The 19,741-nt window shown below is 36.4% G+C and overlaps 1 protein-coding gene across 3 annotated transcripts in view; it reads right to left on the bottom strand.

The window, feature by feature from the left end:
* LOC148939147 (patched domain-containing protein 3-like) overlaps window positions 1–19,741 on the bottom strand; it is a 260,903-nt gene that overhangs the window by 64,442 nt on the left and 176,720 nt on the right. For all 3 annotated transcript variants that reach the window (XM_089106538.1, XM_089106540.1, XM_089106539.1), the window contains exons 7-8: window positions 11,767–11,887; window positions 1,931–2,089 (exon numbers count right to left, since the gene is read on the bottom strand). In XM_089106538.1, coding sequence (XP_088962664.1) covers window positions 1,931–2,089; window positions 11,767–11,887 — 280 coding nt within the window. The remainder of the gene's footprint in view (window positions 1–1,930; window positions 2,090–11,766; window positions 11,888–19,741) is intronic.

The raw sequence follows: 19,741 nt of genomic DNA, 5'->3' as shown, positions 1-19,741 counted from the left end.
ATTCCCTTTTCTCTACTTATAGCTTTGCGAGTCAGCTTTTTCAGTCTTAAGGCAAACTATGATGGTAAAAGTTAAAGTTAGGTTAGATTATGTTAGTTTAGGTTAGGTTAAATCTGGTTATAAATATCAGAAACTGGTAAAAAAACCTAACCAAAGCTAGCCCAACCCAACCAAACCGAATCTAACCGAGCCTAGCCTGTCATCATCAAACCTTGCATTAAATTGAAAAAGTTGACTGGCTACGCTGACTAAATCCAAGGAGACAAAAAGGTATTTTGGATATTCACCGGTAAATGTCGACATATACCAATTTCCGGATATTCACGTTAACATATACATCCGATCCTTGAGTGCTCCCTATTTAACATTCTGGCTTCTCCAAGGATCTGTAGGATAAGAAAATAGAGGAGCAGTAGGTCTAAATATATATCTAAGAACTATCTTTATAGAGAGTAAGTCCCTTATCCCCTTCTCCACAGAGCCAACCTGATTACCTCTGAAGAATTGAGAACAAAATTTTGCTTTATTTATGCCAAAAGTGCTCTTCGTAACCCCCGAACATATTATGTTTTCCCTACTCACCCTCTCTCCCCTTAGACCTCCTCCCTCGTTCGACTCGAACTTTGATTAAGTTTTGACCCCGACCATGATGGTTATACTAATAATATGAACGTATATGTATGTGCAACGTACTTCTAAACAAGAGGAACAAACATTACGAATTTTTGAACATCTTATGTTATCGAACATTTTATTACCACGAGAAGCTTATTATTTTCTTTGTAAGAAAGTAGAACGGAAAAATTCGTAAAATTCCCGCCAAAAGGACAGGATCCATTTGCGATAAATGACGTGATCCATTTGCGAGAGCCGAAGGTTTGGCCTTCCCAAAAAAGCGAGAAGTCCACGAAAGTCCATGAGGCAGGGCCGTATCCAGAAGTTTTTTCGGGGGAGGAGGGTTTACATAAAAAAACATAAAAAATTCTTATATTCATTTTGTAAAGTTTTACGAGTCAAACAAACATTGGGGGGGGGGGGCGTCCGACCCCCTAGCCCCCCCCCAGGATGCGGCCTTGTCACGAGGCGGCCTTTTTGCCAGAGAAAGAGTCCACTTATAGCTTACAATAAAGTACCTTTATTCTTGTTTACATCCCGTGTTTTGTCTTGCTCTGTTTTATATAGGTTCCGATCTAGGTATGTTATTCATATTTTACTTTAGTAGTCCAATGAGCGAATAGGTCATACCGCGGCGACTTATCCTTAGGCTTGATACCTCAGACCTTCTTCATACTAAATACATCTTCACAACTCGTTTGCGAGGTCGTTTCTGCCAGTTGCACGCCTTAAACGCATTCGTTTTTTAGTCTTGCCTCTAACTTTTTGAAGTGGTAACCTCTAACTTGAGAAGTGGTGATTTTGCCAGAAATAGTTCGAGTTTTTTAATTCAAAAGAAGTTACCTCATTTCTTTTAAAATAAATGATTATGCTACCCCCCCCCCCCCCCGCCACGGAAAAAAAAGTTATATTTATCGATTTATTCCATTTCCTCCTTTTCTTCAAAAAGCATTATGTCCTATTTGCTCATTCACGAAAACAGCTGAGAATTAGACCTTTTGATATCAGTTTTTTTCCTTCCAATATTTGGATGAAAAAATGTTCCTTTTCAAATAAATACCAACGGTAAAAAGAATCACATTTTTAAAGTTTTTCCATCCTCCGGTAAAATTAATATTTTATGACCAATCACATACCATCTTTTAGCCAGGAACAAAAACAACAACTCGAACAAGGAACAAAAACTCGAAACCTGGACTATAGTTTTTAATAACCCTTACTCATGGCGATGCCAATCAATATTAATGAAAAGAGTAGTCATGCAAATATGTACTTAAACAGTTAAGTGAACCACATAAAGAATAATATGTATTACCTGAATAATCACAAACATATCATCAATTCCAATTCCGAGAAGCAAAAATGGTAATATACTATGTACTGGTCCGTAGAACACGCCCATTAGCGAACAAAGTCCATATGACATGAAAATGGCCATTGCTACACAAAGTATGCCAATTAATGATAAATATATCTAAAAAAGGAGATGAAAATAATATGAGCAATTGTTATTTGCAAAACGTGTCTTAACCTCTTGCATGTTATATTTTTCGTTAGATCATCCGTATCTATAACATTGTTGATCCTGTGCACTTATTATCCTATATTAGGCACTTCGTGCCCTGCAGAATTATGCAATGCAATTGCATGCAATGCACGTGCACTGCAATTACGCTATTCATATTTTCAATGGTTGTGATTTTAGAGTTTCAGTTAGATCGGCTTTCAGCGGTAATGAGAGAACTCTTACAAATTAACAAGACTGATTGAATCTGTTGTTTTATATCAATCAGCTGTTGTTTTATATCAGGCTACCATACAAGGAAACCGATGTACCTGGTAACCATAACCATGGGCGTCAATTCATGAAGACCTAGAAGGGGCAGCGTTTACCCACCTAGATCCAAAACCCAAAGGGGAGGGGGGGGGGGATTTGCTTATTTTTCAGTTTTTATTGGAAATATGGAAAAAAGTAATCTTCAATAAAAATACCGTTAGATATAAAATAGGACCTTAAAAAAGTAGATCTAAAAAGACTAAAACCTTTTTCGCATGCTGACCAATGGTCTGTGTATCGCATGTACCTAACTCCCGATTTTCCGCCTTCGGTCGGGATTAAAATGCGTGGTTGTGGAGGGGCATAGCATCCGAAGCTTCCAGTGTTTTCCACCCGTTTTCCCCGAGTACCCATTTAGAGCTGGGTAGATTCTGACTGAGCTTACACAGTCACACCTTTGACCCTATTCCAAACCAAATAACAAACGACACCAGGCTACACCAGGACTCAAACCCCTGTCCTCAGGATTTTAAGTCTAGTGCGCTAACCACTCGGCTAGGACGGCTAAAGATCTAAAAAAAAACCTCACGTCTAAAAAAAAATTAGACGATCTAATTTCATTGGCTCATGCAGATCTATGGCGTTGTCGTTCTATTTGGGCATTTTCATTCATTATCCTATTTGAGCAACATCGTGGTCTGCAAAATTATTATATACATATTTTCAATGGTTGTGATTCTTGGGTTTCAATTAAGGAAACTCGATACTTTAAAAATGTCACCCTATCTTGTCCATTATAACTTTTTCTTTTTTTTTTGTATGGTCAAACTGTTTAGATTTGATTGGGCGGTGTTGCCATAGCTCGTAGAGCTTGGACAAGAGACCCAATTCAACGACAGAAAACTAAAAGCCGACACCTACATTTCCAAAAATCCTAAATTTTCCCATTTTATGCCGGGGATAGAGATATTCAGTTTAATAGAACTTATATCATTAGAAAGTGTGAATTTTGTTCTTTCGGTTAAACGGAGCAGAATTTTCTTTTTTAAAGTTCAGGAATGGCCAGTACCTAAAAATATTCTACCATACCTGGTGTAAAAACGCTAAAAATTAATTCAAAGAAAATACAATTTGAGCAATTTGGCAGCGTTGGGAATTCCCTGTGGTGCTAACCGCTTTGATAAAAAACTTGCCGACACAGGGGAAGTATTATTTATGCTGTAGGTTCATTGAAAAGGCAATGCTATTCTTAACAATTAGTAAAACGTTATATTTTCTTTATTTTAAACTACGTTCCCGTTAGCTGTTCGAACCGTTGACACATTCAAGATCTCCAATTAATTTTTACCAAAATTTTAAGGAAATATCATTTGTGCAATTTGGCAGCTTTGGGAGTTCCCTGTGGTGCTGGGATAATTTGCTAATGGGGTTCGCAGAATGATGTTGAGGTATAGAATCTGCTTAAAGTAGCTTTCAGCGGTAAATTGCTGTAAAGATAGTGATTCAATCACTCTAAGCAGTTATTTTCCACCAGGTTCAGGAATGAGTTAATTAAACGAAACCCACTCAAGAATTACGCTTAGATTAGATCTGAGAAAACCTGTTTTATAGCCGCAAAGACAAGTGACAGAATAGATGGGAAAAATATAATTTGGGCTATATATTTGCACATTGGGGGGGGGGGTAGAGGTAAAGTATTCAGACAAAGTGAACTTACAAAACAGTTCTTACTTCATAATATGCAGAATAAAAGTAGCTAACACATTTTGCATGCAGACCCGCTATACTTTACCCCCCCCCCCTATCCTAAAAATATATAGCCCAAATTATATATTTCCCATCTATTCTTTCACTTGTCACTTGTCTTTGTGGCTATGAAACCGGTTTTCTCATATCTAACCTAAGCTAACCATTAAATCATTTGCCTCTCAATTACTTGAACTATCTGTCTTGGCTTTCTCTGTCTACAATTAGCCATGTCTTGATGCAACCATATGCAACCTACTGCAAAATACTTGATAACTTCAATTCAAAATCAACGGATTCTTAAGTGTCTTTCCTTTAATTAACAAATACCAAAAGGGGTTTCTTGAAAATGGTTTTTATTCTCTCATTTGATTTTTTTTTTTATTATTATTACCTTGCTTCCACCTTTTTCCTCTGCGTTGGCAGTGAGCATAAATATCAGGCCTTTTTTCAGAAGGGATGAGTAGCATTACCAATTTTTATTTTTGGCGTTTGATGTACTTGTTTGTTTATTCTAGATGAATTACATGATAAATTATTCTAAATAAAAACTCTTCTTAGTAATAAGAGTGTGTAAGCTTGCAAACAAACAAAAACTATAGGTAAATTATTTAAAAATAGATAAAGAAGATTAAAGAAAATACAAAAATAACTAAAAAATAAGAATTTAATACAATACAATGAAGAAAAATATAATAAAAATACAATGAAGAAAAATATATTGCGAGTTTGAAGCCGGATAGGCCTGTTAAGGTTGTCTCAAGTTTGCCACTTTCTAGGGGACCTAAGCATTATACAGTTTTACGGAATGATAGCCACGAGGTAAGATGTGGAAGATGGATGGAATAATTTTAGGGAAACAATTTTTGAAGTTGCTGATGCTGTCTTAGGGAAGAAAGATAGAACCGCAGCTAGGAATATTAATAAAAAAGCTTTATGTTTGATAGACAGGAGAAGAGGCTTGTACAAGAATTATCTGAGTGATAGAGCGTATGAAAACAAAAGGATTTTAAAGAAAGGGATTAAGAAGGCATTAACATATGAACTAAGGAGGTGTGAAGTGGAGGCCATGGATAAAATTGCCGAGGATCTGGAAGATGTAGCTAGACGGCATAATAGTAAAATATTGTACTGGCATGTTAATAAACTTAACCGGAGTAGCCACTCTGGACTTGGCCCAGTTAAAGACAGGACTGAGGCCACAATAAGAAGAGAAGAAAGAACTAAATAGGGAAAGGCTAACCATTTTGAGGATTCTTTTGTCTATGATAATACTACAGGAAGAGATACAGAAGAATATGAATAAGTTTGTGATACCTTGGATGTGAAGGAAGACTTGTTTTGTGAGGAACAGTTGAATAATGTGAGGAACAGTTGAATTTGTTTTTCCAGGAACAGTTGAATACTAAACTTGAGAGTTTAAAATTTGATAATGTGGAAGATGGTTGGAATAATTTTAGAAAAATAATTTGTGAAGTTGCTGAAGGTGTATTAGGGAAGAAAGCTAGAACTGCAGCTAGGAATATTAGTGAAAAAGCTTTATGTTTAATAGAGAGGAGAAGGGGCTTGTATAAGAATTATCTGAGTGATAGATCATATGAAAACAAAAGGAATGTAAAGAAAGTCGAGAAAGCATTAAAATATGAACTAAGGAGGTGTGAAGTGAAGGCCATGGATAAAGTTTCCGAAGATCTGGAAGACGATGCTATAGAATATAATAGTAACACAGTGTACTGGTGAGTTAAGAAACTGAGAGGGAGTTGTCAATCCAAACTTGTCCCAGTTAAAGATAGGAACGGGGCCACAATTATTGATAAGGAAAGAGTTAGAGAGAGATGGGCAGAACATTTTGAAAATTTGCTAAACCGAGATAGAGTTGCAGGAAAAGATATAAAGAAAAAATGAAAAAAACTGTGATGCCTTGGATGCGAGGGAAGATTTGTTTTGTGAGGACGAATTAGCGACAGTAGTAAAAGGATCAAAAAATAATAAGGCTCCAGGTGCTGACAGTGTGGTAAATGAGTTTCTTAAATATAATGGCTTTGGGTTTAGAAAGAAGTTGCTGATGACTGTGAATAGATTTTTGGAAAAGGAGAAGTACCTAATGATTTTAGGAAAGCCTTAATTAAATCATTGTACAAGAAAGGTGATAAAAATGAGTGTGGTAATTATCGAGGCATTAGTCTGGTGTCTGTAGGTAGCAAATTACTTAGAAATATGATACTTTTTAGACGGAGAGCTAGTGTAGACAAAGTTATAAGAGAAGAACAGTGCGTTTCTAGAAAAGGTCAAGAATGTGCCGACCAAATTTGACTCTTAAATTAATAATTGAGAAGTGCCTGAGTCATCAAACCCCTTTGCTCTTCAGTTTTATAAATTATGAGCAAGCGTTTGATTCCGTTGATAGAAGAGCTTTAGCGAAGGTCTTATCCTTGTATGGTATACCAGACAAATACATTAAAGTGATTAGGGCTATGTACGAGAATAACACTACTGCGGTTGAGGTAGGAAATGAGGTTAGCAGCTGGTTTCGCATTAAATCAGGATTTAAGCAGGGTTGTGCTCTATCCCCTTTTATATTGATCATTATGACGAAAATCCGTAGGCAATTCCAAAGAAATTCTGACCTTTTGCTTGAACTTCAGTATTAAAATACCAAGAAAATCAAATATAAACATATTCCCTTTGGACCCATTCCGAGTCAATGATACCTAAAAACCGCGAGTTTCAAACAATCCTCTTTTGGTTCTTCGAAATTGTGAAGTTTTTAAGGCAGTGCCGCCCTTTAGTCAGCGCTGCTGCGTTGAACCATTAAAAAAAAATAAGGAAAAACAGTTATATAGTTAAGTTTAACAACGCTTTCCGTCTGTAGAAATTCAGACATTAACAATCTGTTGATCCCCGAAGACAACTACATCGTCAAAGGAAATATTCAAAGGCAATTTGAATTGTCATATATTTTTTTCATATATTTTTAGGTTATCTTTAGCTGATTATTTTTCACCCATCTTCCCTTTTTTAAACTAGGTGATTGTTTCTACCAAAAACACCATTAGAGCTTACTGCATGAAAACAAAATTTCAGTAAAAATTAATATCCGTCTTTTTCTTTTATTTTTTAAGATATATATGGTGATGTGAGTTTCCACTTAACCAAATAAAACAATAAGAATTCATTTTCACAGTCCTTGGTAATTGAAAGTGGTTACAAACAGCGAATAACAACACTTCATTTAACATCATTATCTTGAAAGAAAACTGCTCTCAAGGGCCGAAGCTTAGTCAAGTGACCAAACCAAGATTGCCACCCCTAGTGATTTATTACTATTTCTAGTGATTTTTTATATTGCCTAAGCATAAAAATCACTAAATTTGTAGATACATCACTAGATTATTGAAGAAAATCATTAAATTAACCAGAAAATCACTAAAATCTAGTGTTTTTTTTGTCAGGGGGTGGCAACCCTGGACTAAAAAAGCGTTCAATATAAGGTCTTTTCTCGTAATTAATTGAAAAAAAATTTCCACGAAATAAGTTTTTGAAAGAAAAGTAAAGAACCCCATTAAACCAAAAATGAGCAAAAGTAAAATCAAATAATCTACAAAGCGTGAAACTACCACAGATCAGCATCGATAAATAAATGAAACCCAAAACGAACAAGGGCGTTAGTTGCACTCCAATCACTTTCGACTATTAAAAATTGCACTAGCCCTTTCAATTTCCAACTGAATATGAACCCTTTTTGAAGTTTCTATGACAGAACTTTCTATAAAAACCTTATATGACCCCAGGGAAAAACTTACAACCCTTGTCCTGAGGGCTGTGGGGGAGCGTCATCCTCGAAGACATAATTTCCGGACCTTTCAACTATGCTGAGCAAAATGGCCATCTCAAAATTTTGATTGGACGCGTTCGAGAAAATGACGAGCTTGAGAGGGGGGCTAGCAGCCTTCCAATCACTGTCGACTATTAAAAAGGGCACTAGTCATTCCAATTTCCAATCGAATGAGCCTTTTTTGAAGTTTCTATGAAGAAATGTTGTATAAAAACCTTATATGCCTCCAGGGCACAATTGAAAACTCTTGCCCTGAGGACTATTGAGGAGGGGGGTTGTCATCTTCTCAAAAATGTTCTAACAAATATAATTTCCAAAACTTTCAACTGCGTCGAACAAAATGGCTATCTCAAAATTTTCATTGGTTGTGTTTGGGTAAATGGTGTGCGTGAAAGGGGTGTTAGTTGCCTTCCAATCACTTTCGACTATTAAAAAGGGCACTAGCCATTCCAATTTCCGATCTAATGTGCCCTTTTCAAAGTTTATACGACAACTTCGTTGATACGAAGTATCCTGGTATGGACAAATAATTCGATACGAAGTCCCCAAAAATGTTTGGGCGAATGATGGGCGTGAGAAGGGGGTTAGTTGCCTTCCAATTACTTTCAACTATTAAAAAGGGCACTAGCCCTTTGAATTTCCAGTCGAATGAGCCCCTTTTCAAGTTTTTACGACAAAGCTTTCTATAAAAACCTTACACGTCCCCAGAATATTACTTACAACCCTTGCCCTGAAGACTGTGGAGGGAGTGTCCAGCTCAAAGAAATAATTTTTTCGGACCTTTCAACTGCGTTGAACAAAATGGCTATCTCAAAATTTTCATTGGATGTGTTCGGGAAAATGGTGGGCGTGGAAGGGGTGCTAGTTGCCCTCCAATCACTTTCGACTATTAAAAAGGGCACTAGCCATTCCAATTTCCAATCGAATGAGCACTTTTCAAAGTTTCTACAACAACTCCTTTGATCCGAAGTGTCTTGGTATGGGAAAAAAATAATTCGATACGAAGTCCCCAAAACTGTTTGGGGGACTGGTGGGCGTGAGAGGGGGGTTAGTTGCCTTCCAATTACTTTCAGCTATTAAAAAGGGCACTAGCCCTTTGAATTTCCAGTCGAATGAGCCCTTTTTCAAGTTTTTACGACAAAGCTTTCGATAAAAACCTTATATGGCCCCAGAGTATAACTTACAACCCTTGCCCTGAAGACTGTGGGGGGAGTTTCCAGCTCAAAGAAATAATTTTTTCGGACCTTTCAACTGCGTTGAACATAATGGCTATCTCAAAATTTTGACTGGATGTGTTTGGGAAAATGGTGGGCGTGAAAGGGGTCTTGTTAGTTGCCCTCCAATTACTTTCGACTATTAAAAAGGGCAATAGCCATTTCAATTTCCAATCGAATGAGTGCTTTTTGAAGTTTCTACGATAACGCTCTCTATAAAGACCTTATTTGCCCCCAGGACATAACTTACAACCCTTGCCCTGAGGGCTGGGGGGGGAGGTTATCATCCTCAAAGACCTAGTTTCAAGAACTCTCGACTACGTGAACAAAATGGCTATCAAAAAATTTGGACTGGATGTGTTTGGGGAAAAGGTGGGCGCGAGAGGGGGGTTAGTAGCCCTCCAATCAGTTTCGACTATTAAAAAGGGCACTAGCCCTTTGAATTTCCAATCGAATAAGCCTTTTTTGAAGTTTCTACGACAACGCTTTGCATAAAAATCTTATATGCCCCCAGGGCATAACTTACAATCCTTGCCCTGAAGGCTTTGGGGGATTGCCCTCCTCAAAAACATAATTTATGTCTGGAAATCAACTACGATGAACAAAATTGCTATCTCAAAATTTTGATTGGATGTGTTTGGGGAAATGATGGGCGTGGAAGAGGTGTTAGTTGCCTTCCAATCACCTTCGACTATTAAACATGGCACAAGCCATTTGAATTTCCAATCGAATGAGCCCTTTTTGAAGTTTTTACAACAACTCCTTCGATACGAAGTGCCCTGGTCTAAAGGAAAAAAAACATTGTGCCAACATCGTTCTTTACTTAGGCAGCAGTATTGCGCTGCCTATGATAAGGCATGTCTTGGTCTGAGTTGCCAACGGTAGCACGAAGTGCCATTTTAGCCGTGGTGTAATTTTGTGAAAATCCTGAGAGGGGGCGGGAGGGCTAGTTGGAGCCAATTTTCCCAAATCAAGTGAAAACGACAAAAATGAACTATATATTGCCGTAAAGGTAAAGATATACTAAAGAAACTGACCCGTTTCTATGAATGCTTGAATTATGCAGGCGTATCTAAGCTTTGAAGAGATTTTTGAAAAAAAAAATAAGTTTCAGCTAAGGGGGGTGAACTTTGGTTTAAGAACGGGGGGGGGGGGCAAACCAAGGTCTGAAAGCGGCAGTTTTACACTGCTTCTTTTTCCAAATGTAACAATCACTTCACTCACAAATGCCCCCCCCCCTCCCTGATGAGAAGCTAACCTATAAGACAGTCTAGTGAAAAATTATACCGGCTAGTTGCGAACGCTGCATATAAATTTATCCACAGTGGTTGCGAATAGCGAACGAAAACGCAAGTTATTCAAAAATTGATCATGCTTCCATTGCCCCAATCAATATGTATAAAACAGTGTTAATAATTGGTCTCGGTTATTATCTTGCAAAGTTTTCAAAAAAAACTCATTACTTAAAGTAATTAATAATCTACAAAAGACCCTACATGTGATCAAAAGCTTTGAGCTGAGCGTAAATATATACGAGATTCTATTACTGACATCGGGACAAGATGAACACACAACTTCTCTTTCCAAATATAACAATGAATTGACTCAAAAATTCCCCCCCCCCTGATGGTCCTATATATAGCCCAAGGAATATGTCAAAACTAAAAGAAATCAATAAAACAACATAAAGTAAAAAGTCGAATTGAAATTTTATTAAAGTCATTATGGTAATAATTTGAATTTAGCGCCAAAAACTACTAACAAGAAACCCTTTCCGCTAGTAGGCCTTATCCGCTTTCCAAGTCTAGCCGATTCTTGTGTTCTCGCGAATAACGACATGGCATCTTTCTGCTTGTCGCAATGGAAATAAACAATGGAAGGCTGAGTCGGCTTCGTTGTCGTGTAAAAAGACCAGCAGCTTATCGCAATCGTTAGCAACTCATTTTCGTCACTAACAGCCAGTGAAAACCCACCTCGTTATTCTCGATTATATTCCACCCCGCTTTTAGTTTAATGGCGTACTCATGTTTTAATTAGTATTTACACGCGACTCTTCATTGTATTTTAATTTTATTTTCTTGAAGGTTTTTTTTTTTTTTTTTTTTTTTTTTTTTTTTTTAATTACAAAAACACGCCAAATTGGCATGCTATGTGTTTCTTGTACGTTGAAATTTGTTTTACTTTCAAAAAATTACTTATTGATTCGTTATGTTTGGCCTTCAAGTTTGTCTTCCTATTCCTTGAAAAGCAAGGATGGGACATGCTCGTTAGCGTAATTAATAAGGGGCAGTGTTCTTGGAAAACTCAGTGCTCTCACTAAAAATTATAAAATGCAAGGCGTCCTTACATATCCTAAATACCACATTTGTATAGCCAAATGAACCTAGTATAACGTGCAAACAATTTACCCTATTTTCAACTAAGTCAAATTTTCCAAGCATAATTAATACATAGACAAAGACAACCATCGTTCCAACAGCTAAATATCCCGAGTCTCCCAGTATGGTGGCGCCACTGATGTCTCCAAAGACCACATTGGTATAGCCAAATATACCTAGTATAACGCATAAACAACTTACCCTATTTTCAACTAGGTCAAATTTTCCAAGCATAACTAGTACATAGACAAAGACAACCATCGTTCCAACAGCTAAATATCGCGAGTCTCCCAGTATTGTGGCACCACTGATGTCTCCAAAGCTGAAATATATATATATATATATATATATATATATATATATATATATATATATATATATATATATATATATATATATATATATATATATATATATATATATATATATATATATATATATATATATATATATATATATATATATATATATATATATATATATATATATATATAGTAATAAAAAAGTTGGTGATATTACAGACATTGGCTACCTGTAAACAACACTTTTTCCTAGCTTTGTCCCCCTCCTTACCTAGAAAAAGTCCCTGACTCCCCCTCCTAAGGTGTGAACTAGGAGCCGTGTTCATTATAATCAGTCCTCTGCAGGAGCGGAACATTCGATTTTAAGGGTTTTTAAAACGCGAAAATCCCCCAAAACCACCTAAATCCCTCCTCCCCATCTTCCAATTTTTAACAGGCCAAATCTCTGCACCTTGGCCCGTTTACGGGACTCTGAATTACTTTACGCATCCTTGGAGGAGGATGAAAAAGGTGGGATGAATAATGATATTCACCCAAACCATGATATTTATACCTGAAAGCTCCATTTTTAACCATAAATCCTTACTCAGTTACTCCCCTCCAATGTAAAAGCTCTAAATCCACCCACTCGTTGAAAATAAGCATTCTGAAATAAAAAAGGCAGGGTGCCAATTCCCCCCATTAACAAGATAATTTGTGGAAGCACGCTGTGAAAACTGTTTTTTTTTTTTGCTTCGGTGAGTGTGCAGTGTCAGGCTGGACAAGTATACAATAAACGATTTCAAACAAATGTTTGAAAGATCACGGAAGGTGTTTTCGTAGGGGAGGGAGTCTTTTGCAAAGTTTATGGAGAAAGCAAACAGTCAGCTTTGAGAACGGACGTGTGGTTGCCAGCTTGAATATAACTTATAATCACTCATGAGAAATAAGTCTGTAATACCTGTTCTGGATCACTAGATAGCAACAATTTCTTTCAGGTTAGGTTAGGTTGGCGAAACCTGACCTGACACCACCGAGAAAAAGAGAGTTTACTTGAACAACAATTCTCTGACTTAAAACTTTTTGCGGAGTTATTTGCAAGTTATTTTTGTATTAAAACAAAAGGCCGACCCTCCGGGGCCTTGCATGTGTTATCAAACGATTAGCTACTCCTTTGTCACCTGTCTTATTTCATTCCTCTGATAATATTATGGCAATACGACTTGGTCACCTTGTGTTTATAAATGTATATCTTCCCATCAATCAGAAACGCCTAGCTTCACTTACTAAGTTTTCTAATGTCTGCTCATCCCTTAAAACTCTGCTATGCAATATTGAAAAGCATGGGTATCGTTGGGTATTGATAGGTGACTTCAATTGTGATGTTCATAGCTCCTCTACTCGTACCAACATAATTTTAGATTCGCTACCGCTTGGTTACTACATAGTGCCCAAAGCTCTTAATTACAGTTTACAGTTATATTCATTGTTTAACTAATATTGATCATTGTATCTGCTCCACCGATGTTCCCTGTTCTGTCGTTAATGTTGACGAAGACGAACGTGATCTTGACCACCTTCCCCTTAGTGTGACATTAACTGCTGATCCATCTAGATATCCTTGTGCTACTACTTATAACAAACGGTGTATGAAACGAGAGTGGAGCAACGCCAATTGGCCTTTATACATTTCTACCCTAACAGCTCTGTTGTCCTGCGTCAAGAGCCCTTTAAAGGTACTGTGCACGAGTGTTTATTCACCACAAGCCAGAGTTCAACGGAATGTTTATTACCTTCGCTTAGTTGAGTGCATGAAACAAGCTGAGAGTGTTGCTACCCCCCTTGTCCGGGTTAAACTCAAAACTCGAAGTCCAATTTGGAAAGAATACCCGGGTCTTAAAGCCGTCAGAAATCGTGCTAAACTCTGGCTTCACATCTGGATTGCGTGTGAGCGGCCCTTGCGAGGCCAAGTGTTTGATATAAAAAGTAAGACGAAAGCGGAGTTTACACAGTATCTTCGTTTGGATCGATATAATGGTGCTGAGTTCCCTAAAAGTGCAGTACAATGGAAAGAAGTCATTAGTGCGTCTAAATTTGATTAATTAGGACCAGTGGTGTTATCCCAGATTAGTTTTGGCTTATGCATTTTAAGAATATTTTTTGTAAGATTGAGTATAGTGTCCATTTTCATTTTCAGTGCTTAGTTTCTAAGCTTTTGCCACCGAACGTTTTGCAACGTCATGTTATTCCTGTATCAACTAAAATATTGTTAATTGTATGCTTAAACTTAAGTCTAAATCGAGTGATCTTGATGGGATTAGCGCTCACCATTTGCGTTGTGGTTGTCCGGCATTAGTCGCTCAGCTCCAGTTACTTTTTCAGTTTTGTTTATGTTTGCCATTGGTGCCTGATTCCTTCCTTTGCGGAACGGTAACTTCGATTCATAAACTTGGAAGAGACCCTTTTGATTGCAGTTCATGTAAGCCAATCACTGTTGCTTGTAATATTAGTAAGATTTTTGAATATGTTCTGCTCCCATACTTTATTGAACGAACTGTGAATGACTCAAACCAATTTTGGTCTCAGCCTCGTATTGGGTACCAACATATGCATAAGGTTTTAGACTCAATTCTTTATGATGCCCAGTCTAAAGGTTGTGAATTACATATGTGCGCTTTGGAGTTGTCTAAAGCTTTTAATAATATTTGCCATGCACAAGTGTGGTACTCTTTGTCAGAGTTTGGAGTGAACCCTTCTGTCATACATGTACTTAAATTTTGGTATAGTAATTCGTTTCTTCGTTTAATATCTGGTACAGGGTACTGCGGTAATATACCAGTTCAATCTGGAGTACGACAGGGTGGCGTGCTATCACCTTATATATTTAATGCTTGCATTCAAAATGTCTTATTAGAAATCAAGCCTTCGTATTTTATAATTTACCTGATGTGTCTTATATTGCGTATGCGGACGAGTGTAAAAAGGGAGGATTTGAATAGATTGGGTTGGAGGAGGAGCGTGCGTAGCTGTGTTGGCCTCAGGCAGCTTGGTGCTGCGGTGAGTTGTTAGTAGTAGTAGTAGTAGTATTTCTATGATGTTTCGGGATGTGGGTCTGTTTTTGAATGTTGATAAATGCGAATATTTAGTTTTCAATCCGACATCATCAGCTCGTAATTTGTCCTGTGAATTCGCAGTAATTCGCAATATTGCGAGTTTACGGTGGTTGGGAATTAGTATTTGTTCAACACTCACTTAGTTGCGACTTCAGGTTCTGTGAGATGTTATAGAAAAGTTGGATATTGAATATGCGAAAATTGTACCTAACCGTGGAAAATATTCACGCCGAGCTTTAGCTAAAATGTATTCCACATATTGTGACAAGATATTCTGTCTTGTTTTTAAGTGGAATGTATTCGTTATTGAATAAGAATGATTTGCGCCAGATCTGTATTGCTTATTTTAGATATTGCAAACTTTTACTATACCTTCCCACTTCGCATCGTAATACACGTATTATAGAGAAGTATGGTGCTACCGACATTATCCAGTCGTTTGAATTGCTTATTAATAATTTAAAAAGAAATGCCGTTTTGTCCCTAGGTCCTAAACAAAATATTATACGTGTGTTTTTGTCGATGATTAAGGTTTAAGTTATATTTGTTTCTGAGTATTTGATTTTTCTTCCTTTTTATTGTACTTTACTCCACTTGTTTTGTATAAAAGTGGGTTATAAATAAATTATTATTTGCAGAAAATGGCGGAGTTGTCTGGCTTTCTTTCTGACATGCGCTTAGGGATTAATATGATTTTCAAAAAAAGAAGAAAAAAAAGCTACGATTGACGCTATAAAAATAGACCTTCGGAGTCAAAAAAATCTTTTTAACACGAAAATATGGGACAATAAGCTTTCTTTTTCTCTGTGCTAAAAGTGATTACGATAACGATGACGTCACAGTGACTTCACAAAAATGGACCAACGAAATATAAGAAACTTTTTCATCACCAAAATACAGGACAGGAATCTTTCTTTTTCATTGTGCTATAAATGACCCCGAAAATGATGACGCCACAGTGATATCACCAAAAAGCAGACCAACAGAATATACAAAATCTTTTCGGTATGAAAATATAGGACAGTAATCTTTCTTTTTCTCTGTTCTATATATGATATACCTATATAGTTTATGTTTCACACATATATAGTTCATGTGTTCTCTACATAGCACTTATATAGCTCATGTTTCTTAGTCCAGCAGCACTGTTTGACGGGCAATACTTTTTCTTCTTCTTCTTCTTGTTTGGATTGCTATGAAAATGCTATTGCATAATCTCACCACCGGAATTGAATTCAGACTATTAACAAGTAATTTGGATTATATCTGATCAAAGAAAAGTGGATAGTATTCTGTCCAAGGGTCGTTCCATTAAAATTGATGTTATTTCCTTTTACTCTTCGAATATCATGCTTATTTTAGTGAATCACAAAAATGTAGGCAGAAATTGTGATTTCCGCTTCGGAGCATCAAACCCTTAAAAATACATCACAAACAAACAATTTACGCACCTAATATGTATATCAGTGACAGCGTTATCAATACAGAAAGAAAATTTGTAGAAAGTTTAGTTACAATCTTTGGACCAACTCATTTCAGAGAACGATGAAGATCAGCGTATACCTATATGTAAAAAGGCTCGGCATAGAGTCGGTGATTATCTTCTAAAAGAGCACGTATGTACGGGGGAGGGAATCGTACTCTCTCTGAAATCTTAAGATTATAATTGTGTTTCATATAACTTCTTATATTCTTTCAAAATTTTGCCCTTTTTTGCATCTCTTTCAGATCTAGACCCCCCCCTCACTAGAAGGGAAATTGGAACTTCGCAGGGTGGTGTAAAGAGCTTTACATAGACTGGGATGGAGGAGTGTCCATAGCTGTGTCGGCCTCAGGCCGTTTGGGCTACTATGAGTTGTTAGTAGTAGTAGTAGTAGTGGTTTCGGTACATGCATGCACCCACTCGTCTCTTTCAGAGGAGCTTTTCTCTTTCGAGAATCTAAAAAAAGTTCCTTTTTTGCGTCTGTTTCCAATTCCCACCCCTCCTCCGTCCGAAATAAATTTATGCCAAAGTACTTGTGATTTTCTTCTCTAAGAGGAGCGTCCAAAAAAAGGCATCCTTCAGGGTATTTTCCAACCAGAGCATATGTTGATTCTCTCCAGTGAAAGATTTCCGCCATTTTTTGCAATTAGTTGCAAAAGAGACGTATGATAAACGAACACTTGGTAGCTAAATTTACAAAATTTGGGAAAATCCCGCATTAAATAAAAGAAAGTTAGAAAGGTTATCGTCAAAGGGCTTAGTTCAAGGGCTGACCACCTCTTTGGCAGACTTTTATGGAAGGATTAAAGAATAGCATTGGCAAAAAATACTAATCAACTCTTTTCTCAAATGGAAAGTTTAAACTGATTAATAGTACTACGAATCAGATACATGTGAAGATATTTTTGGTGGGTGGGGGGCATTCTTAAGTGGGTCTAAATCCCCAGGTCACATTTACGCAAGTACATTGACTTCATAAGAGGTAGGTGACAAGGACAACCCAAAGTAAAGATTGTAATAATAATAATAAGTTTCATTATAAGCCGAATAAAGCCATACAAAATAGTATTCTAAAGCAGACATCATAATATAAAACTTAAAAAAATCATAATCTCTCCCCTTCCCCCAAAAACAACAAAAAACAAGAAAAAAACACAAAATTGAATTACTCTCGCTTTTTTACCGTTTTATTTTAAATTATTATACTAATATTTTCATGTTATTTTTTACTGTTTTATTTTAAATTATTATACTAATATTTTCAAAAAGAGGAATACACAAGCCAGAAGTATCTTAAAAACTTTGAAAAAAAACACAAATCCATTTTTGCTCAAAATACTTCCATATGAACTTCTTCCATTTTCGGCCATTGTATATGCCAGATTAAAAAAAAAATTGAAGAAGAAAAAAAATATAGGCAAACAATCATCGAAAATAAGCTAAAACATATGGCAGCAAAAAGTTCAAGAAGGTGCGACTTCAGGTTCTGTGAGATGTTATAGAAAAGTTGGATATTGAATATGCGAAAATTGTACCTAACCGTGGAAAATATTCGCACCCAGCTCTAGCTAAAATATATTCTACACATTGTGACCATTCTGTCTTGTTTTTAAGTGGAATGTATTCGTTATTGAATAAGAATGATTTGCGCCAGATCCGTATTGCTTATTTTAGATATTGCAAACTTTTACTATACCTTCCCACTTCGCATCGTAATACACGTATTATAGAGAAGTATGGTGCTACCGACATTATCCAGTCGTTTGAATTGCTTAGTACTAATTTAACAAGACATGCCTTTGTGTACCTAGGTCCTAACCATAATATTATACGTGTGTTTTTGTAGATGATTAAGGTTTAAGTTATATTTGTTTCTGAGTATTTGATTTTTCTTCCTTTTTATTGTACTTTACTCCACTTGTTTTGTATAAAAGTGGGTTATAAATAAATTATTATTTGCAGAAAATGGCGGAGTTGTCTGGCTTTCTTTCTGACATGCGCTTAGGGATTAATATGATTTTCAAAAAAAGAAGAAAAAAAAGCTACGATTGACGCTATAAAAATAGACCTTCGGAGTCAAAAAATCTTTTTAACACGAAAATATGGGACAATAAGCTTTCTTTTTCTCTGTGCTAAAAGTGATCACGATAACGATGACGTCACAGTGACTTCACAAAAATGGACCAACGAAATATAAGAAACTTTTTCATCACCAAAATACAGGACAGGAATCTTTCTTTTTCTTTGTGCTATAAATGACCCCGAAAATGATGACGCCACAGTGATATCACCAAAAAGCAGACCAACAGAATATACAAAATCTTTTCGGTATGAAAATATAGGACAGTAATCTTTCTTTTTCTCTGTTCTATATATGATATACCTATATAGTTTATGTTTCACACATATATAGTTCATGTGTTCTCTACATAGCACTTATATAGCTCATGTTTCTTAGTCCAGCAGCACTTCTTCTTCTTCTATTTAACAGCAGGCGGGCTTTTCAGTAGAACTATTTAGCCCTTTTACTTTTGCTTCACTCTGTGGGCTACAGAGCTACTGGCTTGATTGCCTCATATTTATTAGATATATTCAGATATCTTTCAGCAGATATTTCGACTCTAGGAGTTCAAATATAAGATGATAGATGTCGATTTCTATGCTCTGTGTGCAGGTATAGTTGGCTAGGCTCTTGGCTGATATTGGGATTTTGTGGTGTTTGAGGTATTTTAACAGTTTACAAAGCAAGGTATGTTGTGCAGACGTCAGCATATTACATTCAAATAGGCAATGGTCAATTGTTTCATTATTCATATTACAATGCCTGCAAAGAGGGGACAGGGGAATTGAACCTCTTGATTTAGAAAGCTTATATGAGAATGCAAGGAAATTTAGTCCATTTGTTCCAGAACGAATTCTATGATAAATTTTAGAAAGATACTTATTGGGAAAGGGGGAAAGGATAGGATTAATCTTATTAAAATTAATATCTGATAGCCTCCATTGGTAAATATCTCTAATTGGGATTGGTCTCCCACTTGGCTGGTCAATATTTATAGCATTTTTTTCTATTTCATCAACCTGATGATTACCACTTATGCCAGAGTGGCTAGTAATGTACTGAAAATAAGTTTTTATGTCACTTGAAGCAAGATTATCAATAATACTGAGACAATGATAAGTGTCAATGTCCAACTTATATTGAGGAGCTGAGGCCAGCAACTCAAGGCTTGATAAAGATTCGGAATAGATGATAATATTATTCGAATTTTCAATCAAAGGTTGGTTTTGCTTAAGGT

This window comes from Artemia sp. Qi Xiang Cuo, chromosome 21 (genome assembly GCF_049724085.1).
Source record: "Artemia sp. Qi Xiang Cuo chromosome 21, ASM4972408v1, whole genome shotgun sequence".
NCBI classification, from domain to species: domain Eukaryota; kingdom Metazoa; phylum Arthropoda; class Branchiopoda; order Anostraca; family Artemiidae; genus Artemia; species Artemia sp. Qi Xiang Cuo.
The sequence above is the reverse complement of the archived record's forward strand: the minus strand, read 5'-3'. Positions and strand labels throughout refer to the sequence as shown.